The sequence below is a fragment of the Falco naumanni genome, chromosome 5 (genome assembly GCF_017639655.2).
Source record: "Falco naumanni isolate bFalNau1 chromosome 5, bFalNau1.pat, whole genome shotgun sequence".
In the NCBI taxonomy this organism is placed as follows: Eukaryota; Metazoa; Chordata; class Aves; order Falconiformes; family Falconidae; genus Falco; species Falco naumanni.
The window spans coordinates 9,733,738-9,759,950 of NC_054058.1; the positions used below are offsets into that span (position 1 = coordinate 9,733,738).

General features: G+C 48.6%; 1 protein-coding gene and 1 long non-coding RNA gene across 4 annotated transcripts in view; one reads left to right on the forward strand and one right to left on the reverse strand.

The window, feature by feature from the left end:
- The window catches only part of CCND2 (cyclin D2), a 40,234-nt gene extending 28,241 nt beyond the window's left edge, over window positions 1–11,993 (reverse strand). For 2 of the 3 annotated variants that reach the window (XR_005828069.1, XM_040595582.1), the window contains exons 1-3: window positions 9,709–10,355; window positions 7,926–8,141; window positions 5,130–5,289 (exon numbers count right to left, since the gene is read on the reverse strand). Coding sequence is in view for 2 of the 3 variants with exons in the window: in XM_040595582.1 (XP_040451516.1) it covers window positions 5,130–5,289; window positions 7,926–8,141; window positions 9,709–9,903 (571 nt within the window). In the remaining variant the exon portion in view is untranslated. Of the gene's footprint in view, window positions 1–5,129; window positions 5,290–7,925; window positions 8,142–9,708; window positions 10,356–11,781 lie in introns of those variants that run through there. The other variant, XM_040595583.1, reaches the window with a different exon arrangement.
- On the forward strand, window positions 9,695–10,654 carry LOC121088914. Its single transcript, XR_005828070.1, has 2 exons — window positions 9,695–9,808; window positions 10,375–10,654. It is a non-coding gene; the product is annotated as an uncharacterized LOC121088914 (long non-coding RNA).
- Window positions 11,994–26,213: the final 14,220 nt, after the last annotated feature.

The following is a 26,213-nucleotide window of genomic DNA, read 5'->3' on the forward strand; positions in this document are numbered from 1 at the left end:
ACTTATCTAGCAGTGCTGGAATTATGCCAGTCTGTATCAGCAAAGTCTCTCTTCCTCCATTTCCTTCCACATCATCTTCCCAGATTTGATGGGTCCTACAACTTAAGGAGCGAGTCTGCTTGTACAACGCATGCCCCAGGCCCTGCTTACTTGTTGATGGAGCTTCTACGGTTCTTGTGGCTTCAAAGGTCAATACACTGATATGAGCTGCCTCTCCCAGGAACAATCAAGAGCCTTCTTTTGTATGTCAATAAATTCAAGTGCATTATTCTTCTTTCTATCATGCAAGAAGTATTCGTGCAACCACTGCCACTTTGCAACACGTATTTTATTTCTAAGAGATTAATCCACACAACAAAACCTCTGTGAATGTCCTTCTTTCCCTCTGCAAAGAACAGGTCCTGAATAAAGCTCGTATCACTTTTATCCTCTGCAGGGACACAGCCCAGTAACTCTTATATTGGCTGAGAGGGGAAGGATGCATAGTAGACTTGCCCAGCAGGAGTCCTGAGGACCAAACATGTCTCTTGGTGTTACTAAGCATTCTGTGTGGTTACCTTCCAGATCACTACTAGGGCTGTGGGCCTCATCTTGCAGTCTTTGGTCAGACAACACTCCCATTGACTTCCACAGAACTTCTGTCTGAGTAAGGACCCAGGATTTGGCCCAGAAGTTAAAAAAAAAAAAAAAAAGCCTTCTCAGCTTTCAAATGTAGATGATTAATGTCCCAGAAACAGTGGGCAGGCAGAGGTTTGGCACACTGTACAAAACTGACTTAAAGCTGAAATTTTCCTTCTCTTTCTTAGACTCTTTGCAGACACAGGCTTTCAAAGCTACCGGTCTATGAGATGCTGCATTGTATCCCTCATGGGAACATCTCACCTGCCATAGGACTCGGCTGAAGCACAGAAGAGACCACGTAAAGGGCTGAGTCTAGGGATCTACACAAGTTGTCTTCTGTCTCTGCAAGTCTGCAAAGCTTTTTGCTTGCCACTTAAATAAAACACTGAAAACCTCCTCACTGAGATTAGTCTCTCCATTACAGCTTACATTCAGAGACGCACAGCTCCTCTTTCTGAAAGCCTGATTTGCACAGCCTTTCCTCCCCCAAAACCCATTCCCTTACAGGCTCTGCCATAAAAAGGGGTACCCTGCACCAAGACAGTGGCATGTACAGCCTCCAACAAGAGAGCGCAAAGCAAGGAAGCAGCTGAGCATCTGTGACTGAACAGCCTGGAAAAAGAAGAAATGAAGAGCATGCTGAAGTCAAGGAAATAATGCACAGTTCTCTTCATCAGCAGTGTGGCACGGTCTGCATGCAGCTCTGTAACTGCTGCCTTCTCCCACTCCTCCAGGAGTGATTCCCTGGCTTGGAGCATGGCACACACAAGCAAACAGGCAACCCCTGAGAAAATATTTCCCTCTGTACAAAGAGACAGAGGAGGAACGAAGGGTGCAAAGTAACAAACAGACAGAGGTGGAGTCAGAGCAACATGATCCCAGAGAGCAAAAGGATGATCTCCATTGGGCTCATGGATAAACAGGATCCTCCCATCCTAAGAAAGCAGTACAGCATCAATGTTGCCAAGCTATATTCTAACGGCAAGGGCTCCAGATGCAGCCTCTTCATGCCTTTAAAATTCAGAAGACTCCTGAAAGAGATTTTAGTTTGCATGGGAGCCACCAGTGGGATGAGAAAACAAATGACATCATGACAAACTAGGGTAGGCCAGTGTGTCTCAATCTACATGCTCTTATGTGCAGTGAGCGAGGCAGCGTGAAGAAAGCTGTCCTACGCATGGGCAATTCCCAGCCAACAGATCGAGCTCTCGCTTAATGACAGTACCCTGTTTGCATGGCTACAGCGCTGGCAGCACAGCCAGGGATGGGCTGTGGGTGGACGCTGCTGTCAGCCACTTCCAGCAGAGAAGGAGGGTCCTGAAAGCATTGACAGTGAAGGGCAGGGGAAAGAGAAAACTTTATTCACGGAATAGGCTTCTGTCTTGCTCAGCTGCTGTATGTTCTGATGGGACCAAGGGCAAAAAGGGATACATTCCAGTTTCAGTCATGCTCATGTGAATCATTAATCACCGCAAGGACTGGGGAGAGGCTGTGGATTTACATCCACACAGCTTGTTTCAGAAACTGAGCTCAAAAAAAAAGATGGAGAAACAGATAAGAGTGCCAAAACGATAAAGATAAAACATGACTGAAAGGAATATACAAAAGAGCCAAGTATCGTCTTTTGCATAACGTTCAAATGGAGAGGAGAATGGAGAAAAATATCAAAGTGATCCCACGTATCCAGCACAACATCCAGAACTGTTAATGGCCACTTCCCTCTCCATTTGCTGACACAAAGTATTGCAGGACCATGATCACAGCCGGCTCTGTAGAAGCAGGGAACACTTGGGAATTTCTGGCATAACGCTTTTGCTGGGAAATTAAAATGGAGCAGTTGGTGAAGAACAAGTCAGGCTAGAGGAAAAAAGTGCAAAATATGCCAGATTTTGCACGTTGCACTAATGAAGAAGAAACAATACTTGAAAGCAGAGAAAGCTGCACTGAGGTGAATCAGGAAATAAAGTGATTCATTGCTGTGCTCTAGACCAGAGCTGTTAGCCAGTCTGTGAGGTCAGGTCTGGTAACAGTAGAGAGTCAAAACAGGGCTAAAAACATCCATGGAAGAAGCAAAGGAAGAGGCAGACAAATGCCAAAGGAGGTCATATTGCCAAAAGGTGGCAAACAGGGAAATGAAACACCAGGCTTAACCCAAGCTGGTGGAGAGCAGAAGCTTTGAGGGAGAAAGAGAAAGAAGAAACACAGTGGCTGATGACAGCCCTACAACAATCAGGACAAGAAAAGGAAATGACAACTGGATCTGGAAGGAAGTCTGATGAGAAGGGGCTTTTCTTCACAGAGGAGGGAAGAATGACTTCGAGAAGGGTGGCAGTGAAAGTGAAATACAGTAGTAACAACATTCCTATAATGCCAGTGGGGGCAGTAACTTGCTAGTAAACTGGGAGTGAGGTAGAAAACTTGGAACAAGGGCTTGGGTAAGAGCTCTGCTTTCAAAACTGCACGGGATTATGGGTCCTTCCCAAAGCTAAATGCCAACAGAGTGGTTTGTGGAAAATGGGGTGAGAAGAAAATAAAATAAAAAGGAAAATCTACAGCCAGCAGTGTGGTGCCCTGTCTTGGGAAGCTCCATATACAGTCAATTATGTCTTTCACTTGCAAGAAAAGAAACTGACTTGTTGCCTCTTTAAACTCTAGGTAAAGGACTTTGGTTGATGCATTGGAGACATGCAAAGCAGATCACACAAGGGAAACACGACAGAAGTGCACAACTGGGCTAAGGATTGGAAAGGGGGTGCTGTTTAGGATCTCAGTAAATGGACTAGTGCTAACATGGTGCTAACGGTCAAAGAATTCATGGAGAAAGGGTGGAAAGAAGCCACGGATCTTGGAAACTCCTTTGCAGCCCACAGTCCTGCAATGGTTTGGTTATATGGAAAACTTCAACGGCAAAGAATTACAGATCAGAATTTGAAAAGTTAAATCATAATGAAACCTAGGTCACTCAAGAAAATGTCCCCTTGGATAAAAAAAAATAAACCAATACAGTGTTGTGAGAGATGAAAGCAACAAAAGAGAAGGAAGACTGGTCTGGTTTGGAAGACAACATCCAGGTACGATAGAGGTTGATGTCTCATGGTGTTGTGAGGATCCAGAGAAATGTCCACAGGAAAGACTATCTTTTACAGAAGACAAAGGATGGTGTGAATGAATCCTGGATAAGGGGAGAAGGCAAAGAAAGAAAGCAAAGCTCATGTAACAGATTAATCCTGAAGTTAAAAGCTAATTAGTCCAGAAATGTCTGATGAATTACCAAGGGTTATCCTGCAGACTGAGTAGTACTTCTACTGAGTCCTGTGGGTTTTTGCCTGAAAAGGATCACACAGTGGTAGGAAAAGAAGGAAAAGCTTGAACATCTTGGTAACCAAAAAGTCAATTATCCTAACACAGCCCATGTACAATTCTTTAAAACTGATCGACTGAGGCAGTAAAAACTGCCCTACATTGTAAAAGCAGTCTCTACATCTCAAATATTGAGAAGTAAGCACAGCAGTAGACATTCATACCCAAAAGCGGCACCCTGTCCTCCTACCGCCTCTGCAAACAGGCAGGCAGAACAGTTCCTATCACAAAGGACCACGTATGTCAAACTGCAGTGAATTCAAACATTGAGCCATACACTATTCGGTAATAACCCTGGAAAAACACTGCATACTGTTTATCTGTTCCAGGTCTAGCTTCTAAGAAGTGGTCTAACTGATAATCCTTTGGATGAAAATTGGAGTACGTTGATTTCTAAAAGTCAATGGGGGGAAAAAAAAAAGCCAAACAAAAAACAGGGTTTTTCAGCCAGGTATACATTAAAAGCCTCTCTTCCACTGAAGCAATTATTCTCATCTAAATCTTCAGAAACTGTATTCAACCAAACATACGACAAAAGGAGAGTGTAACGGTTCCCTATGAAACAGACCAGTTTCACTGCTTTCTTGGAGTGAAGAGAAAGTATCCAAATGTTTATTAAAAAAGGCATTACTTTTTTGACTGTTGTTCCCTACGCTTCAATAATATGGTAGTATCACATACATATTAAAATACAATTTTTACCTTGCATATGGACAGCGTCCAGTTAATGAAAAATTTACATTCATTTAATGAATTAGCTCAATGCACTTTGGGCTAATGGGCCATAAGAGCTTCCAATAATTTGGCTGCCCTTACAAACGATCTGTGGCCCTTTAAAAAAATTAGTGAATGGGCAAAGTAGAAAATTGTACGGTTTAATCTCCTCTTACTGACTTCACTGCAAAAATACCGCATGCGTTAGGAGCAGTATTGCAACTGCACTACAGTTCCCAATGGCAAGGATTCTGTTTATACGCAGTTTTGGACCTAATTCACAATGCCCTTTGCGAACAGTCCCATTGCCTTCAGCCACTCTTCCCGCATCATGTAAGGATGGAGGGGGTGAAAAGCTTTCACACCACCAGTGACTGATCTGCACTTCCAACCACACGGCAAGCAGCAGACACACCCAGAGCACCTTGGCCTACCTGTGGCACAAAGGGCAATGAACGTTTGTGCATGCTTCCGGATCAAAAGCAACTTGTCTTTAGGTACAGGCAGCTTCCTTAAGATGTGTTCAATGAAATCGTGCGGGGTGATGGCTGCAAGGTTCCACTTCAACTTCCCCAGCACCACCAGCTCCCATTCCTGCAGGGGGGCACGGGGAGAGGAGAAAAGAAGAAAAGCCATAAGCAAACCTGAAAAAAAACCCACTTTCTTATTTCTCTGATTGTAATTATATCACTGCTAAATTGGTTTTGCTCAAACTTTTTTTTCTGTATGCCCCTACTGCTTTGAAGTTGTTGACTTTGTTCTTTTTATTCTTTTTTTTTTTAAAAAAAAACCCACTGGAAATGTCAGGCTCTACTGAAAATAATGAGACCTGGCAGCTCCTGCCAAGATTTTACTTTTTTTGTATCCAGTGCTGAATGCCCACCCAGAAAGTTTAGCCTGCAATTAGATATTGCCAAGGTCACTGTGGTCCTTTCCTAGTAACTTCTTTTAAATGGCTATAGTCCTTACTTTATAGCCATTTCAAGCCCTAGGGATAACCATGCACAAAAATAACCTAGATATACATTCTTTTTTTCAGAACTGGGGAAGTTAGCTTGATGGCATTCTCTCCCAAAACCGTATTCAAAAGCTTCTGCAGATAAATCTGATGGTGCTTAAACTACTCCAAGACAGGCTTTGCAGAAAGGAAATGCACGTAATGCAGCCAAGTAGCCTGTGTAAATTATCTGCCAATAAATCATGTACGATCCATTCCCACATTCTTTGAACGCCCAAAACTCCCAGTGAAATCAATGGAAGGCTTGGGCGCCTATGTAACTACTGGTCATTCCCTGCAACGTGACTACACGTAGAAATGGTACCTCATCCACAAACCCAGCCATGGTGTTCAAGCAGGGCTAGACCTGCACGCTTCAACATTTAAAATAAGTCCTGGATACCTTACAGCGCACCACAGAGAGGACAAAGCTCAGGCCTTGAACTCATTTCTGTATCAAGTATTAGCTATTAACTAAATTCCATGCACTGATTCTTGAGTCCCGATGATGCGTGTGCCTGATGGAGCCCAGCATGGTGGGGAGCCCCAGCTAAGCTTGTAGAGCTGGCAAGTCAAAAAAAAGTCCTTTAATTTTGCAGCCGAGGAGACGTCAACCAGCGTTGCTGAGAAACCATAAACATGAACCCCACAATGCCATTTCTGCAGTCGTTTCTCTGAATAGATGCCCACTTTAACAGCAAGTTACTTCCCTACAGACATTCCTACTGGATTATGACAGAGCCCTCTATAGCTTGAAAAATCTCACATTCACGTATGTAAAAGGCCCCGGAAAGCAGATCGGGTTTTTCTCTTTCTCAAGAAAACCTGGAAAAATGTTTGAATATAATGGCAATCATGTTAATTAAGGACCGATCTTCCCAACATTGCTAATGTGACAGAAACTGACATAGAAGACCACTTCAATCTAGAGGACTGAATACTGGAAAGCGCTTAAAACACACGCTTAAATCCACACGGCGCACAAAGGCAGGCACAGCCTTCCACACCTTCTCGCGGGGCCGCGGCACCTGCCCCGACAGGGTCCGTACACCAAGGGACACCTGACGGCTGCGACAGCCACGGCAGGGTTTGCAGTGCACAGCTCTTCGCTTTGCAGAAGCCGGAGCTCCCAGCCTTCCCGGGGGAATTCCCACTGCCATCACCCAGTGATTCACAGGAGAAATTCTCCTGGGATTTGCCTGTGATTGCGAGAGCAAGGCTGGCCGGCTGAGTAACACCGCACCGGGAGGCCCGAGTGCTCGTCTAGCGGCTCCGCGCCACGAAGCGCTTTGCAAATACTAAGTTGTTCCCTGAAATCACTCTGATATTTTTTAACTTTCTGCTTTCGCTACGTCTGAACTGATGTTGGACTCGCTCCGCAGATGCACCAGAGACAGGCTTTTACTCAGGGGGCTGTTTAAGCGAGCTGAATTGTCCCGTCGCCTGGCGGCCACCACGCCCCAGGAGGCACCGGACGAGGCCGCGGCCTCCCACCTCGGCACCGCAGCCACGAGCCCTCCCGGGCGCCACCCCACAGCCGAGGTCCCCCCCGGTTTCAGCACGGAGGGGAGCTCACCCAGCCGGGGGAGGCGGCCGCGCACCCACCGCCGCTGCCCCGGCCACACACCGCCCGCGGCGGCGCCCCCCGGCCCGGCCCGGCCCCGCCCCGCCCGCCCCTGCCCGGCCGGGGGCGCGGGGCCGCCTGGCAGCCGCTCGGGGGGTGAAGTCACGCCCGGCGCCGCGTGTCTGCCGCCAGGTGGCGCCCCCGCCCCGCGCCGCCCGCCCCGCGCACGTGCGCCCGGCGCCTCCCTCCCGGCGAGGTCCCTTGCGGGGACACCCGCGCCCACGGAGGGGGGAGGGTGGGACACGCGGCGTGGAGCAGATCCCCGCGGCCACCCCAGCCACCGCGGGGTCCCGCCGGCAGCGCTGCGCCCGCGACTGCGGCGGGAGGCGGGTCTGCGCCGCACCGCATGGGACGGCATCGGAGCAGCCGACCGGGAGGTGCTGAGCATCCCCCCCAGCACCGTGTGCCTGCGGGCTCGGGTCGACCCTCCTCGGTGTCTTTAGCCCTTTCTGACAATGCACAGAATGCGCAAGAACCCGTGGGAAGAGTGACTTTTTAAATAGGCGGGGGGGGGGGGGGGTTGGGAACAGTGATGGGGAGACAGGGAGAGGCAGGGAGAAGGCGGCCAGTGAGGGGCCGGCGGGGGGAAGGTGGAAGGGGGCTGCTTACCAGCAGCTCTTGGGGTTTGATGGAATTGTCCGTATATATGCACAGCTTCTCGGCTGTGAGGGGGATTGTCTCTTTCAGCTTGGAGGCCAGGAACATGCACACCGCCCCCAGCAGCTGCAGATGGCACTTTCGGGTGGGCACCACAGCTAAGAATCTGTCCAAGTAATTCATGGCCAGAGGGAAAACTTCTTCTTCGCACTTCTGCTCTTCACAGACCTGCAAGCGAGGAGCGTGGGGAGGGGAGGATGGGACGGCGGGAGGGGGGGGGGGGGCGGTGGAGGAAGAGAGAAAGAGACAAGAAGGAAAAAATAAATAAATGAGTGATCCCACGAAACAGACCACTGCCTGCCTGCTATGGCTCCTGCTATTTTTGTTTCCCGGGGAGCTAAATTTTGGGGGAGGGGGAGATCTCTGGAGAGGCTGGGAAGGCTGTCAATCGGCTTTCACATTCCTTTAGTTCATTCAGTAAGAAATGAATTCAAGACACTGTGTGGGAGAGCCGAAAAGCCCCATCCAGCAGCAAGCGAGCAGTCTCCGACTTTTTTTTTTTTTTGCGACCCAATTTTTCTTTTTTTTTTTTTTTTTATTTCGTCATATTTTCAAAAAATCGATAAAAATATTACAACTTCCCCGGGGGTCCCGATTTTGGTGCCGGTGGCATCCCAGGACGATCCCCTATCGTTTCCGACAATTGCAAAAATTCCCGCGGGGGGTGTCCCCCTGCCCTGCGCCCCCGATCCGGCGGCGGGGGGGGTAAGGACGGGAGACACAGCGAGGGCGAGGTGGGGTGGGGAGAGCCCGAGCAGCCCGGATCCTTTTAGCAGGAGCGAGCGAAAAAATTATTTCAAAAATTTACCAAAAATCGGAGCCGGGGAGAAAAAGCACAAATCGCACATGAAAACCAAGCGTGGAGTCTGGTCTTTCCAACCCAAGGGGTTTGGTCCGCGAAAAGTCCCCCCCAAAGGAGATCCGAAGGGGCAAATGATGGGTGGTGGGGCCAGGGAAAGGCAAGCCAGTCTGCGGGGACCTGGGCCCGCTGCCGCCCCGCCTTAAGTATCGGGGCGAAGGGGGGCTCCGCCGCCTGCTCGGGCCTCCCGACAGCCCCCCGCCAGGCCGGGGGCCGCGCCGCAGCGGCGGGGGGCAGTCCCCAGCCCCTTCTTGCAAAGGAAGGGGGGCAGACGGGCTCGGCGCCTCGGAGCAGAGTTGCATGCAACGCAACATGGCGAAAAAAAGGCACGTCCTCACTACTGCATACGTGGGCACGAAATCCCGGCTGGGCAAAACGCGGGGGGCACCGAGCACCCCCCGTCCCTCGCCCTGCCCCGGGCGCAGCTCCCTTTTCCCAGAAAACCCTCAATCTCAAGCGCTCCCGGCCGGCCGCAGCCGGAGGCGGCTTTTCTTTGCTTTTTAATTGCAAATGACTTTTCCAACTCTCCCTCCCCACCACCACCGCTCTGCTTCCTCCCCTCCTGCACCCCGCTTTGCAGCAGCCCCCCGGAAGGGGCCATTTCCACCGCGGGCTGTCCACGCTCCCCGCGCCCCTTCCCCCACCGCACCGCACCGGGTGAGCTCAGGAGGGTGGGGGGAGGAGGAGGAGGAGGTGGGGGGGATACAAGAAGAAACCCCACCGTGACCGGAGGGGCGAGGGGCTGCAGGGGGAGTGCGGACGAGGCGCGGCGGAGGTGCTGCCCGCGGCGGGGAGCCCGCAGCCGGCCGCCCTGCCTCCCCCCGCCCCCGGCCGGCACCGCTCCGAGGGGCCGGGGGAAGGCGCCGGGATACAAACCTCCAGCATCCAAGTGGCCACCATCCTCCTCATGAAGGGCTGGATGTCCTTCTGGACGCACTTGAAGTAGGAGCATTGGGGCAGATACCTCTCCTCTATGGTTAGTAAGTTGTGCAAAACGCGGTCATCGTAGAGCAAGTTTGGGTCAGGCAGAGCTCTCCTCACGGGATCCACCTCGCAGCACAGCAGCTCCATGTTTCCAAAGAGATCTCCCTCTTTCTCTGATGGAAAAGTTTTTTTTTTTTTTTCGGAGGGGGGAAAGGGGGTGGGGAAAGGAGAGGGGTAAAGGAGGAGGGGTAGGTGGGTGGGAGGAAGACGGCAGGGCTTTCCAGCTCGCTCCTGCCTCCCTTGAAGCTCGTCTCTCCCTCTCTCGATTTCTAGCCTAAAGTTGAAGCAAAGTGACGCAACTCTCAGGGCAGGCAGTTCTCTCTTGTTATTATGGAGAACAGCAGCTGGTCAGACGTAACATCAAACGCGGGTTTTTTTTTTTTTCCCCTCCTCTCTATAAGCTAACAAGGAACCAGGAGGCCCTCGTATAGGGACACACACACACACAAATGACAGCTTCTCTTTTTCTTCCTTCCAGCCACCAAATGAAATCCGCTCCACGCTTTCCTTCTGTGGGAGCCCATCTGAATGTATTTCCCCCTCCTTTTCTTATTGCAGGAAACTAAGGGCTCCCCTTCGGTACCCACTGAGACGATTGGGGCAAAGGATGAAACGCCCTGGCTTAGCGGGGTGCCAGCTCCACATCCCGACCCCCACCCCTCCAGCCCTTGACCCACTCTCCCCTCTGGCACCCCCTTAATCTGCAGCTGGAGGGGTACAGAGCTCCCTGCGAACTGCAGCCTCACGGCAAACCCGAAAATGACCCTTGACGAGTAGGGGTTCCTCGGCTTTTTCGGGGTGAAATCTAACAATAATCACCACGCTACTTCCTCCGGCACATATACGTGTTTCTAGCAGGCGAAACCGTTTTAGCACTGCATGGCCACACTGATATAACTTTCTAGGAAACGCCGCGCAGGAAGGGGGGGGGGGGGGGGGCGGGGGGGGGGGAGAGGAGTTATGCCCCGCACCGGGTGACTTCCACCCTCCACTTCGCTGGCGTCGCAGTCGCTCCCCGCCTGAAATGTGTCAACTTTGCGAGGTCTCCGCCGCTGCAGAGCAGAGGCTCCCGAGGGGGAAGGAGCTGCCCGGGGCCAGCCGGGGATGAGCCGCCCACCCCGGGGCATGCGAGGAGCAGGGCTGCCGAGGGTGGGTGGGTAGGTGGGGGGCGTCCTGCCTCCCCCTGCTCCCCGCCGGGGCGCCGCGGAGGTGGGCTTGGCGGTGGGGAAAAAAATACCGCCTTAAAGGCTGAGTGGGGAGTTTGGGGCGCCGCTTCCCCTCCCTCCATTTGCATAGCCAATAGCTCTGGGGCTCTCGCCGCTGCGCGCTGATTGTTACCGGGCAGATTATATTTTAAGGACGCATGCTGCCCGGCATCGAAAGCAGCCCGGGAGGGAAGGGGGCGAGGTGGGGCCTCCTCACCTGGCCGCACCGCCGGTCCCGGGAACCGCACGGGCCCTGCCGGTAGCGGGGAAGGCAGCCGACCGGCCGTCGTTGCCCGCGAGTGGGCAAACGCGCCCCCTCCCACGCCAGCCCTCGCCCCTCTGCATCAAAACGGACGGGCGGGATGGGACCGGCTTTGCCGAGGGTTGCATATCTGCGGAGTCCAGCGGCTCCCTTGCAAAAACCGGCTGGGACGGCCCCGCACCTAACTCGCCCGTCGGAGCAAAGGGCCACTGCATCACTAAAAAGCCAGCAGGCCTCCCCCCCGCCCCGGCGCCCCCACACCCAACCCCCGATAAACGCGGGGCTGGGCCAGGACAGCCGAGCCCCCCACGCCTTGCTAGCAGCGTGTCTCCGCGAAACCAGTTCCGCGCCTGCCTCGTCCCGTCCCGTCCAGTCCCGTCCCGTCCCGTCCCCGAAGCGAGCAGCTCCCGGCCACCGCCAAAACGAAGCGTCCTCTGGGAGCTGTCGGGCACCGTGTGTGGCCCCTCGCACCCCCATCCCCCCGAGGCGGAAGCTTACCGGGGACGAGCCCGCCGCAGGCGATTTGGGCAGAGCTTTGGCCGGCGAGGCTCGCGTTTGCGTGGGGCGAAGGAAGGGAGCGAGGAGGGAGCACCCCCCCGCCGTACGTCGAGGGCGGCGATCGGGTACCCGCTGCGGCGCGGCGTGCTCCGCAATGAAAGGCTCTTTAACTTCCACCATTCATTTCCCCTTCCTGGCTACTCCTGTGAACAGGGAGCGTGTTGTGTCAGCGCACGTTTTCCTTCTCCAAACTTAAATTCATAAGCGCTCCCGTCTGGCTTTGTAGCCCGACAATGCAGCGATTGTGATTTATGTGCGTTTCGGGGGGGAGGACAACGGGTGTCCTAATTGTCCGGCACCGACTTTCCGAAGTGGGGTGATGTCTGGGGCACGGCGCGGCTGCCGGCGGCGGGGAGCCGCGGGGACCGGGGGAGGGATGCGGGGGCCCCCTGCGCTCCGCGATGGGGCGGCCGCCGGGGGAGCGGCCGTGGCCCCCGCTGGCGTGCCGTTGCCTCTCCGCCACCTTGGCCGGGGTGTGTGTCCCGTTAGGAAAAAAACCCCACGAAAATCAATAAATGGAAGGATGCCAGCTCTGCACGCGGAGGTGCCGTTGATGTGCAGCGACGTCGTAAAAAAACCCCAAAAAACCACAACCTCTGTTTTTCCCCGGTTCGACGGCTTTTACAGACGCGGTACCCGTTTCCAACGGGGAGCCGCCGGCCGCGGGCGGGCAGCCGGGGCGGGCGGCGGGGACCCGCGGCCGCGGAAGCCAGCGTGCCCGAGGTGCCCCTTCGCCTTGTCCCCGTGCCCACGGGCGCTGCCGCATGCGTTTGGAGGCAGCAGATGTTTTAACAGCCTCCGTGTAGAGATTACCGAGTGCCATATGTTAAATACCAACCTCTCTCCGGAAAAAAAAAATACTTTTCGCACACGCTCCCCTTCTTCTGCGGAGCCGCTTCGCCCGTTTAAAAGCACAAGTGATTAAATCACCGTTGCTTCCCCCGGCGGCTCGGGGCGGCGGTGCGCGCAGCCCCCGGCGGGCGCTCCCGCGGAGCCGCGCTGCGCCCTGCGCGGAGCCGCCGCCGCCCCCCGCAGCCCGGCGGGCAGGGGGCTGTCCTGCCGCCACCGCTGCCCGCGGGGCCATGCCGCCGGGGTCGCTGCTTGTGCCTTGGGAGCCCCTCTTCTTCAGGTCATCAAGCCTGGTGTCGGGGCTCCTCGGCGTTAATCCGACGCGCGGTTGTCAGGGCATCGGTAATGTGTAATGGTATTTTACCGGTGTTGGTCCGAGAGCGCAGCGAAAAGCGGTGACTCTTGGTTTTTTATTTAATAGATCCTTAATTCGTCATCACTCCGATTTATTTCACTCCTTTTCTTTGCAAAGCCCAGAGAACCATCGTGAAGATGCTTCGGGGGACAGCATGGGATTAAGTTTTGCGTTTGAACTGCTGACCGACAGACATGCTGCCTGTGCGCCCGCCGGCCGCAGTTTTTTTGTTTGTTTAAATGAAATGAGTATTCCCTTGCAGTGCTTGAAACCTGAAGGCTGGAGTGTGAAACATGAGAATCTGAAAGTGAAACCGACTGGAAGCCAAAAAAGAAACAGATGAATGTGTTGCCACTGTCCAAGCTGAGGAAATCCCTGAAAGCAAACAAACACCGTGAATAATAAAATGTGCGATAGATTTGAAATAAAATTATTCCAACTTCAGTCACTGGAAGCAGTCTGTCTTGGAGGTTGGTTGTTTGGTTTTTTTTTAATATCTGACTTTTAGCTGTCCAAAGGTGAATTCCGTAATTCCATGCTGTGCATTCAACATGAACAACACAATAAAGATTATTTTTTCCTTCCTCTGGTTTCTGATTAAAGACAAGGAAAGGATTTGGATACTGCAGGAACTGCTGTGCATTGCCTGTGTATTTTCAAGGAGTTATTTTTAATTGTACAGGCAAATTTTGACTCTAAATACCTGTGCAGTGGCAGTGTTATCATTAACAGCCACCTTAAACAACGTAATTACTGAGCATGTGAAATATATCCTGTAATAAAATTATTCTTGCCTTTAGAGGGTGATTTTATGCAGGCACAACAGTTACAGCATTAACTAATGAATTCTGTATGATTGCTTAACAGATTTTGAAGTATTTACTCCTTTCTGTTTCATGCAAAGTTTCTTTTTTGTCCTTTCTCATTCCTTAACTTAAACTTCGTCAGGGCAGTAATTAGAAACTGTGTTTGTGCAATGCCCAGTGCAAGGAGCATGCAACTCCACTCATAGATTTCTTTATTAGGCAGGATGGGAAGGGACTCAAAAAAGAGCTACAAGAATGATCATGTACCCGCGACTCATGTTTTAGGCTGGAAGACTTCATAAATTCATCACCGTTAGCCCAAAGACAATCCCAGGTTTGACATGAATGCAAGCTAGAGAAATCTAGAGAAATTCAGGGAAATTTAGGATGGTAGAGGTGATGGTGGTACATTGAGCCTAACAATAATGTGAACTTTTCAACTACGAGTTTAATTAATCCTTTGGTATTTCATTTAGGGCTGTGTCTTTAAGGTTAGGTGGGGTTAAATCCTGAAAAGTATATTCTACCACAAATCACAGTCACAGAGTTGAAGGAGGAGTTACTACGTGGGGTTCTGTGACCAGTGTTACACCAAAAAAACCCCAGATCCATAATCATTGTGTTGCCTTCTGGCGATCTGTGAATCTGTATAGAACCTACAACCTGTGGTAGCACAGCCACGTGCACAATTAAGGTGAGATGTTGCAGTTTTTCCCGCAGCAACAGAGTTCAAACGGATGAGAAATTTCTGCTGGAGCTGGAAGTCTGGGATTGGCATTTTTCTTGGTATAAGGGAGACAGGGAAAATTTTGTGTTGCTTAAACTCTCCCAGTGCCATAGCCTTATCTTGCAGAGGTGCCACGTACTTTGCAGCAAGTGCTGCCGACTCGATCCTGTCCTTGGTGAGCTGGGTGATAAGGCTGCTGTTCATTTACAGGGTACAGGAACACTTAACAGGTGCCTCCCACAAGCCAGGAAGTCAACTGAAAGGGAGAGCTCTTGAGATTTTTTACAGGATCGGGCCCCCGGTATGCAGAACTGTACATAAACGCCGTTATTCTTTCTGTGCTAAGGGGTGTTGGGAAAAAAAATTGGCTTTTGGAGGAGATATTTGAAAGAGCAGGAACAGTTCTGACAAATTACAGGTATGAACATTGGTATCTCTTTCATCATGAATAGTGTCTGAAGGTGATCTGAAGGAATCCTTTTTTTTTTTTTTTTCTTTGCTTATAAACCAGCTTGCTTTTCTGCTTAAAATTGACTTTGCTGTTAATCTCTTGCATTCTGCCGTGGTTTCCCTGCTGTCTGGGATGTTTGTATCAATCCTTAGTTCAAAGATGGCTTTGACGTTAAATGCACAATCTTTTTTCTTTCTGGACTGTTAGGGGAGGTTACTAAAAGACTGTCTGTCCCCAGACCTTCAGTTTATCAACATTTGAAGCGTCTTTCTGTCACACACACCTTCCTTCAAAAGTAATGTTCTGACTTTTCTCTGTGGTCTCTTGATCTTGATCCAACACATGCGGTTCTGCTCTTACCAAAACAAACGTGGAGCTTCAATTCCATTTTATTTTCTTTCTGTCTACATGGAGACAAAGACTGTGCATTCAATATATGTGTGTAACATGCCCAGGTCTATACAAATGGGAGGGGTGAGAAAGACCTTCGGACAAATTGCTCCTGTATGAGGAGTTGGGAAGGGATGCTGCATGCTTTGCTTGTCTTAACATTGCTGTGAGCTGCTAAATAATCCCAGAAGCAGCTGTATTTTAAAAGTAAGGGTAATGATTCTGTTAATCTGCAGGAAGAGAATTATCCTGATACAGGTTCCCACGCTGAATAGTTTGCTGAAACATATGAGGCATATATTGTCTGGCAAATAGCAAGATATTTTATACAAAGCTACATCAGTGTGAGATTTTGTTTTGGAAGCCATGTGAACAACTGTGTTAAGTGACAACTTGTTTAGGGGATAAGTTGGACTTCTCATTTTGTGCAGATGTACAGAGCACTGAGTTCTGAAAACAGGGGGATCTTTAAACGGAAGAAAAATTGTTTTCCCTCAGCACTTGGCTTGTTTCCTCTGTAAAAGCATCAAAAACTGTTCATAAAGAAATATTAGTTTCACAAGTATTCTGGCTTATATAACCATCAATACAGTATTTTATATGTCCTCTTTGCATTTCAGGGACTATGAAATGCTCTCTAGACCTGTTGACTTTGGTCTTCTTAACATGGTCAAACCAATGTAATGGAAAGTTTTATTGCCTGACAAGCACATGAAAAACAAAACAAGAGTAAACCAAAATAAAGCAGTGTAAATAAATGTCCTCTACTGAAGTAAACAGTTTTACTTGTTAATTTCCTCTTCTGAAACTGCTGAATTAAAATCTATTCCCATGGTTCAATAGTGCAGATATTTTACTGCTTTTCTCTGTGTCAATTACACCTGCACCTGGGAAAATGAATTACTTTAAACACATTAATAGTCTAAAATACTACGTTGCATATAATATTAATGACCACCTGTATGCGGTACTATAATTTGCTTCTTTTTTCCCTCATTCTCTTTTGGGAATGTGGTATTTCATTTCTGTAATGGAGTGTCTCAGCACCGGTGTGCTACAAATGAAGAAGTATGCATTTTGAAGTTAATCATGAAATTAATGCATTTTGAAAGGCTGTGCCCCTTCTCACAGTGGCAATTGCAGCCAGAGTCTTCAGTCACTTGCCGAGTGCCACATGGCTTTTGAAGACATGTTTTTCTTTTTTTCAGTAAGAAAATGTGGGTGGTGTGAAACCCCTCTCACGTACGAGCATGTTAGCATCCCTTGCTACCCCAAGTCCTCATGCTCAGCACTGCTGCCCTTGCTGAGGTTTTGCTGGGTGCTTACCCTAGTAGTGGAGAACAAAGACCTCAGGGACTGGCCCTCTGCCTTGGCACAATGGGGCGATGAACACCTTTGCTTCAAGCCCTACCCTCAGCTGTTTCAGATCTAAGCTCCTAGCACTTTCATACAGGTAGCTTCTGGCTGACTGGGGTGTCTCACTAGGCATGGTGAAAGTCATGTCTGCTTTGTCTGAGTTACATCCAAAATCTAAAGAGGTTCCTGTTTGGTCCGGGCAAAACTCCTGATGTGGGTAAGAAGGTCATTTGTGCAGGGACCGAGACAGGAAGGCAGCTGAAATGATAGTTGCTCTCCTGATGAAATGGAAAGAAATTCTCACCAGTTTCTGCAAAATTCACTGCTGCTGCCCCTGGATAATTCCCAAAGCTCCTCCATTACCCCACACAGGCAAAACACTTCTGCACCAGCTGAGCAATGGCGTGCAATTTCTCAAGAGCTACCTCTCCCCAGGGCTGTCAGAAGAGATGCCCTTCTCTTCTCTCTGCAGCTCTGCTACCTCACTTCTACAGCATTCTGCTTTGCTCTTGGCTAGGAGACACTTTTGCTCGATTGCTGTTTTCCCTGATTCTGAAGTTGGTGCTCACAGGCGTACACAGCTTCCTGTGTGTGGTTTGATGCTCCCTAAAGGGTGGTGCTGCCCTTCAGCTGTCTTACTGGATGTAAATATACACAACTCTGGGAGAAACATTGCTCATAGAAAGAGTTAGGTTGGAAGTCATCCAGCCCAATCCACTGCTCACAGCGGGGCCACCTTCCAAGCTAGATTGGGTGGCTCAGGGCCTTGTCCAGCCAAAATATCCAAGGATGGAGATCCCCTAGCCTCTCTGAGTAATCTGTCTCAGTGCTGCATCAGTCTCAGGGAAGAACCTTTCACTTGTGCCTGGTCAGAGTTTGCCTGGCTGCAGTGTTTGTCTATCACCTTGAAGTTTCCCGAGTATTTGAGGAACAGCAAGAAGCAGTGGTAGCTGCTTGGTATTGGCATAACTCCATATACATAGCTCAGGATGTAGTGTGCAGGATCTGTAGATGTGGAGTTTATTGGTAAATTGAACTAAACTGCTTTATTAACTAAGAAAATCACTAGCACATGTTCCACGCTGCTCTCCTTCATTGAAATCTCCAGATATCCTCCACTTGTCTCCTCCCTCAGCTCCATTCTTGGTAGTGAGCTATGTTCTTCCTTCATCCCTGATTACTGCAGATCCGTACCCCTAGCAAAACTGTTGTACTGTCTCATTTCTCTGTATGCTGAAACTCTCACCTGGGCTTTCCGCCTCATCTTAATGCAGCAGTAGCCTCTTTGAACAGGGAGCTGGTTCCTGGGGCAATGTTGCTAGCTCCTCATCGGGTTCTTCAGCTCTTTCCTAGGTACTGTCTGCTGGCAGAGTCAGAGCACTGGCTTAGGGGACCTTTTGCCTGGGTGGCTGTTCTGATGTCCAGGCATGAACTATTTCTTTCTTGGGTTTCAAATTTTTGTTTATAAGGCTCATTGATAGCAACCACCATCCTCAGAACAGATGCTTCAAAATGACCTGCAGGTTAGGGAGGTGTAATTTCTGTTTTAGAAGTGGGAAGCTGAGGCTCTGTGGTGTAAAGCAACATCCTACAGGAGCTTCACAGCATATCTTGGAGTACTACTGCCTTTCGGATGTCAGAGTAATACCTGAGTATCTCCCTCATCAAAGTGGATGGGATAGGTAGTATTTTTAAAGAATCTATGTGCAGTATAGAATCCCTGTTTCATTTTACAGATGGTTCCCACCCTTACGTTGTAGCACTTTCTTCTGCTGTGCCTTTATCTCACAAACCTTGCACTAGGAAAGAAGGAAGGGAACTTGGTTTCTCTGTCTGTGAACAGATGGACTATTAGAGACTGCTGGCACCTGAACGGGCTCATTATCTTCAGATAACAAAGGAATTGCTCCATCTTGAGAAGGTCAGGCTATCCAGATTCTCTGGAGTGGGCTGGGATACAGGGACAAGCATTCCCTTAGAAGCTAAGAAGGGCTAAAAGAAAGCTTAGGAAGGTAAAAAACAAGAGAGGAACATACTTCTGCAAACCAGAATACTTTATAATGAGACAGCACCTGTGAAGGCGAGCTGCAGAAGAAAGGTTTCAATTTGATGTGGTGACACCTTGTGCAGGAGTGAAAGAAGGTCCTCCTGAGAGGACCTGGAAAGGGATGGTGAAGAACCAGATGCAGGGAAGTGCACATGGGGTCTTCTGTTGCATTATTTATCTCTGTGTATTTTCTTGTGCATCTCAAGGAGAGAGTGATAATTTTTGCAAATGTGACAGAGTCGATCTGGTATGTATTTTAATAGCTGTTTATCCCTGAGGTGGTAAAATATAAAGTAGAGGACCCACAAGAGTGGAGTGCATGCAGAAACATAAGCTGAAACTCCTGGAGAGCTGGGAAAGCCACTGTTAGTCTCTGGTTCTGGCTGTGGGGTCTCAGGGAGAAGTACTTGAGGGAAGACCTGTGCACTGAGAACACGCTTAGAAATCTACTGTGCCTGGGATCTGTTTGGTTCAAGGAAGCATAAAAAGCATGTGTCCAACATACTATGACCCAAACACAGCCTTGTTATGATTAATGAGAATATTATGTGTAGGGGTTTGAAAGGATTTAGCAGGTCTGGGGGACCGTGGGTTATTTTTTTGCTTGTTTTATCCTTTTTCCTGTGAAAGTCAGGGACAGATTGAAATCTGCTGACTCCAGCACTTAGAAGATGGTTCAAAGGACCCAGCTCCTGGCTCAGAGTTTCCAAACCCTGCTGGGAATCAGAACATATGTCCAGAAGAGCATCAGATACCTAGAGAAAGTTAGAAGGAGAAGTAATTTTGCTTCTCTTCTGACTGGAATCACAGTTGTAATGTTTGCTGACAACTTTCTGATGCTTACTGTAACTGTAGCTTTTTTTTTTTTTTTTCCTTCTTCTCACAGTACAGAAACAGCATATTCTTGTCATGCAGCTGTTGCTTACAGTGTCTTCCTTCTGCTTTGGGTGGATTTTCCCATGTTCATATCCGTAGCTTTTGAATCCTTCTGTCACTGAACAGCTGCAGGCTGATACTAGATAGAGCTGGATTTTTTCTGTGTTCACACACAAGCAGGCTTGTGAACAAAAGATTTTGAAGAAAGCTGATAAATGAACAAGGTCTTTTGGACGATGCAATGTTGCTAACATTGCGGACAATAAAAATCCTTGTACTTGTACTCACTGAAAACGAAGGAAGACATAACTCAATCTGTTTTATCTGTGAGCCTCCAAGCTTTTCCCTACAGGCTTGAGAGAGGATGTTCTATAATGAACTCGTCTTTCATGTGACAGAAAGGGAAATGCTGTCTCACAGACTAATGCTTACATTTCTTTCTGCCATTTAACTTGGATGTTGCCTTCTAAGGGGAGCCCCTGTTTTTATGGTCAGGGCTTACAAGAGGATCAGGGCTTCCTGGGTGGTTCCAGCTCTGACATGCGAATCACATAGCTTCCCTCTGTCTACAAGGAAAGCAGATACAGTTATCTCGATGTATGTCCATCTTTGGCGCGCTTTGAGGTTTGATTCAGTAAATTTTGCCAGCTGTTCAGCAGGCAGGGAACGGTGGGCTCAGCCAGGCACACTGGCTGCCATTGTCTCCCGAGCAGGATGGAAATGGGAGTGTACGTGGGGAAGTATCGTGTGCACTTGTCCCGTTCCTGCATCTCTCATGTTTCCTTACAGCTCTGGGTTTTTCCTGTGGACCCTGGGGACATCAGCTTTCTTTGTTTGTTTTTCATGTTTCCTTAACTGTTTTTTCCATTCTTGAAGTAATTCTTCCACACATATGAGAAAAAAACCCAAAGCAGCAGCAACTGACCCATTCAGCTGGCACCATCCACTGTCCACTCTTGCACAAGTGGGCACAAGGACAGAGGCAGATCCCGGTGCCATGGGAGGGGGCACCATGGGGAATTCTCTGGTCAGCTCAACCCAAGCAAAGTGTAGGAGGCTTTTTTGATGAGGGAAGGGGAAGGCCAGGGTGTATAACGATGGGTTTGGCACAGAGCTGGCCACCCTTTGCCCCCTCTGCCAAGGGGCTTTGCCAGCATGGACATTTGTGTGTGCTGAGGAGAGCAGTGTGGGCTCAGGATGGGGGGAGGGATATGCAGACAGATGGACAAGGGAGGGTAGAAGGGTTATGCCCAGCTCTGCTCAGCCTCCCTGAGAGAGTGCTGTGTCACAGCTGCTTGGGACACTGCCAGTGGTGGGCTCTGGTGTGAGCGTAGTGGGAGACAGGGGGAAGCACCAAACCCAGGCCTGATACTGGAACAGAAAAAGAAAGCAGTAAAAGAAATTTGGAATAGCTGGAGACAAGCTACAGGGCTAGGTGGATCCTTGGTCTGAAGTGGCTCAACTGTGTCCCATTTTCCTGCTTTGCTTCATCTGTCTCTTGTCTTACATGCGGTATTGCAAGGTTGCTGGGGAAAAGATTGTGCCATGGATTTGTGTTTGTGCAGACTCAGACACCCAGGGACACATGTCCATGTGCTGGCAAGGAGACCTGGGTTCAGCTCCATCTTCTCTTAGGGCAGCCCAGTCATTTTAGACCTGTGGTCCACTTCCCCAGCGACAAGAGCTGTGAGGAGAAACATGTGAATGTTTCTCTGGCATTCACCTGTTATACAAAATGCTTGCAACAGATAGAAGGACAGAGTGAAAATATTATGTGGTTTTTAACAGCTTAAGACAGTGAAGCCAGCCTTGGGCATATGTCAGCCTGCCAAGACGCATTGCTCTGTTGGTGTAGGTCCACGTGCATTACAGCCTTGTGAAGGAGAAGCAGACTTGAGAGGCATTTATCTTGCAGTCAACTGAAAAAAATGTAATGCTCTGGCTGAATTAGCTCTCATGTAGCGTGACATAATGCCAGCTTCTGTGCTGGAAAAGTTATTCTCCATGTTCATCCTATCAGTGAGATCAGGACATGTAATTGAAGGGGATGAGGAAAAGAAGCATAAAGGGGTAAGCGATATATGGGACACCGCTAGTCCACTGCTGGCACTTCCCAAAAAATGTGCCCTTTCTCCTCTACTGGTCTTTACAAGGGGGAAGTGTTCCTTATAAAACATAGCAGAGCCTCTTCACCGTCCCGCAGACCTTTCCATGCTGCTCTTCTCTTCCTCGACCCCTGCAGAAACTTGGCAGTCGCAATGCATCTGGTGTCCTGTGACTGCAGCTCAGCATGCTGAATGGTACCATCTAATTTCTTCCCTGGGCTCCTTGCCCTTCAGTTCAGACCCACCTGCTGCCTCTCATTGTACTGCTGCATGTGTGGCCGGTACCATAATGGGAGCCCAGGTTATAGTTACCAGCCCTGCTTGGGATGGTGCTCTTCAGTCAGTGTGGATGAATTGTCATCTTAAGAGCAGGATCTCATATTGGAGAGACGTTGCTGGTACCCGTCCCCTATTGCAAATACTCATCATTTGACGCTGAGAGCCTAGGAAGAAGTTCCCCTGAAAGCTTTTGTTTTCTGCTCCCAGTAATGATGGCTTAATACTGTGGAGAAAGCATGGATGGGGCAGTGTGAGTGAGGGGAGAGAACAGTGTGGGACCTCAGGCACGGAAGGAACAGGGTCAGAGAAGAAAAGTCAGAGGAGCAAGAGGAAGCTTTCCGCTGGTGGGAAAGGGGGAGAGTTAAAAGTGTCAGTTGTGTGAAAAGTGGAGACCTGCAGTGAAAAGCACAGCTTAAACTCTGCATAGGGTGCTGTGCCAGCAGGAGCTAAGCTACAACAGTGGGCACTGATGGAAAACGACAGCTGCAGTTTAAGTCAAGGAAGGCTTCAGGGCCATCTTCCATCACATTTTGACAGGCTGCAACATGGTACTGGCCCGGAGATACTGCATCATCTCAGTTGGCATGAAGGGGAATTAAGAAATCTGGCAGTAATCTGAGCAAACCAAGGAGGTGAAGGAACACAGTATCAGCAACAACCCAAATGTTATAAAATGCTTTTAGCTAAAGCTTAAAGAAAACAAAATATCTTGAGGGGATTGCTTACACAGTGATATATTATACACTTAATATTTTGCACCAAGGAATTCTTATAATCTATAAAACATTATTAATGGGGACAGTACTTTGTAAACAAAAGAAATAAAATTTTTGCTCTAAAAAGTAGCGTGGCATTGGAAGGGATCACCTTCATCACCAAGGCAAGTCCTCTGCAAATCACAGGCCACTGAACAAAGGTGCTGAGCTCAAAGGGGTTCATCAAACATTTATTCCCAAGGTCCCCTCCACAGCTCAGAAGGTTTTTTAGCACTCCATAAGAAAATCCTACAGGAAAAGCCCAAAGCAAGGCCATGGGAAGACCGTATCATGGAAGAGTGGGGTAGATCAATTACTTCACTGGGATGGTCATCTACTGCACTAACAGGGTTTTTACTTCCCTGTTGATCCTAAAAATTGGTTCTTCACTGAACAGCTTCAAAAGGCTCTGTCTGTCAGCAGAGTGCTCATGTTCAGAGACTATCAGCATGACCACTGGCCAGGGGTGCTGGAGGTTTCAGCACTCTGAGGAGCTCTGCATGGTGACCCACATCTGCCTTCAAACTGTGGCTGACCAGGGAAAGGCAAAACCCATGGTTTTCATGGAAGCACGGTATTCATCAGCTGGTGCAAATGAAAAGCAGTTCGATCCTCTTTTTGACTCCCAAGAACGTGATGCTGATGCCAATGGACTCCAGTCAGAGGCATAATTTTCTCCCTCTGGGAGTTTTCCCATTTAGTTATAATCTCTTCTTAGTAGGTTTCTGAAGCTTCATCTTCACTGGGGAAAAGCAAAGGAAAGAGGATTGGAAGGGCAGATGGAATTTAACCTTGCTAAAGCGCATGGTATTCCATAAGAAAAGGTGCATGCCTGTTGTGTCCCTTGAAGTCTCTGGGAGCCTAAGTGCCTTTTGTTGGTAGGCACCATCCTGCTTTATTTCAACCACTTTTGAGGTGTTTAATTGTGTGACATTTTTGATAAAGCTTTTTCCTCCTGTGACACAGTAGTAACTTCCCAGTTACAGATCACAACCTTAAGTGGGGTATGGTTGAGGTTGTGAGCCTGACAGTAGCTTCTTTTCTCCTGCCAGTATTAGGAAGGATGGAAGAGACCTCTCTGCAAGGAGGGCAGGGGCTAGGGGGAGGTTGGGAGGCACTGCTTTGATGAGGGAGCTGTCTGCTCCCACCTGTTGCTGATTAAGGGGAGGGATCAGTGATAGAGCTTCATTTGCATAAGCTTTCCTCCCAGAAATCCTCTGGAGTCACCATCAAGTCAAAACCACCTGGGTGTGAAGGAAAAAGCACTTCTGAGAAGTTGTCTGAGACTTTCCTGTGCATTTTCTCTTCCCAGTGATGGAGGTTTCTTTGAGTGGTTAGTGCAGTCTAAGCTGGAGTTTGAGGCAGAGCTATGGTTGATACGGATCTTCAAGACGGCAGGTGGTAAGATGGAGCCTTCTGATAAGGAGGTAAAATACTAATGTAGCAAGTTGTTGGATGGTATCCTGATGCGATGGTTGCTACATTGCCAGCGTAAACCTTAGCATACCATCAGCAAGGATCCCCTGAAACACATGAGCTTAAAAACAGTAGTACATTTAATTACTTTTAAGTTTGGACACTGAAGTCTCACTTTCAAGCTTTTGGGTTTTTTTGTGTTTTGGGTTTTTTTTCTTTTCTGTGATGGCAAAGATTCTTCCATAATCTCTAGTTCTAGAAATTGGGGTCATAAGAAAAAGCCACAAGACCTAATAAAACATTCTAGATACTGTGAGTGTGTGGAGGAAGTTCTATGCTGTTTTATGGTTGGGTTTGTTGGTTTTTGTTTTGGCTTGGTTTGTTTTTTTTCTGTTCCTTCCCTGTCTCCCCTTAAAAAAACAAATGTTGACCCAGCAGAAGCGTCCTGAAAAAAGTGACAAACTCTATAGACTTTTCAGGGCCAAGCAGAGCTGGAGGTGAAGTTTCTGATGAGGCGGGAAGGGAAAGGCTGTTTGCTAGTCCTGGGGACTGGAAAGCAGTGGCAACAGTGTGAACTGGGTAGCATGTGAATTGCTGGTGAGAATAAAAAAATCAGAATTTCTTTTACAAAGCATGCAGAAAATCCGTAATAGCATTTCAGTATTTTTTATGACAAAGATAAAAAAGCGCTAGGTGAATGCAAGCAGAGAAGGACAGATCAGACAGTTTTCATTAGAAAATGCCAATTCTGTAAAATGTTGCGTTCTTTTGTAAACTGGTTCCAGTTTCTCTGAAATTTTGTAAAGGAAAATTTGGGGAAAGATCCAGTCTAACCTTAGTGTCATCTTTCATTTTGAAACAACTCTTTCAAAACTTTATGCTGAGTTTGTATGATCTCGCTGTCAAAGAAAATCTGAGCACAAACCCAAATCCTCTGGATTGTTCTGAAGCAATTTATCATTGCTGATGAAACTTTTGTCCGCAGAGAAGCGTGGAATTTTCAGTCTTCTTTCTGCTTGAAGCTGTGTTGAATTTGGACTTCCAAAATCCTTTTGTGTGAGCAGAATCCACAGCTGCTGGATACAGCTTCTTAAAAGACAGCCCCTCTGCCCCCCCACCTCAAGCCCACAGAGCCCATAGCCTAAATGCATATTGGGCAGATGAAAGATGCGTCATGGGGGGAAAGTGGCGAAAGGCTCAATCTGCAAGGTGCTGAGCAGCTTGGTCTCGGTTCAGCAAAGCTTTTAGCAGGCTTAGGTTCATTCTCAGTGACTCAGTAACTACCTACATGCCTGAAGTTAAGCACCTGCTTAGGGATTTTGCTGGATTGCAGCCGGAGCACTGGGCACTCCTGGGATCAGGTCTGTTTTTAACGCACCACTTCCAGACTGTTATCCTCCTCAGTACCACTGCCCTAGTCCAGATCCCTACTTGATTCTTCTTCTCCCACCCCTTCATTTTCCAGGCTACATCAGACACTGCTTAACACCTCTGCCTTTTTTTTTTTTTTTTTTGGATTCCTTCCTTGTGTTTATATTTCTTCCTGAGTTATTATCACCTGCAGCTTTCATTCATGCACAGATGATTCATTCATCCTTGATCACATGATGAATGCAGTTCAGTAACACTGGTACTAACACCGATCATTTTAACACCTCAGGAAAGAAAAACCAAAGTCCTTCCAATTTGATTCATTGCTGTTTATCATTACCCTTTGTTTCTGGTCTCCTTCCAGTTTGCAGCCACATGTTAGATATCTTTTTTCCAAGCCAATTTGGACTAATTTCTCCACTAATTTCATGGGACATGAGATCAAATATTTTACTAAAATCCAAAAACATTTTATCCCTTGTATTCCCTTCACTCACTGATTGTGTAACCCATCCAAAAATTAATCAAATTTATCTGGCAAAACCCAGTCTTCTCAACCTCTTGTGGCCTATTTCTCACGATTTGCTTA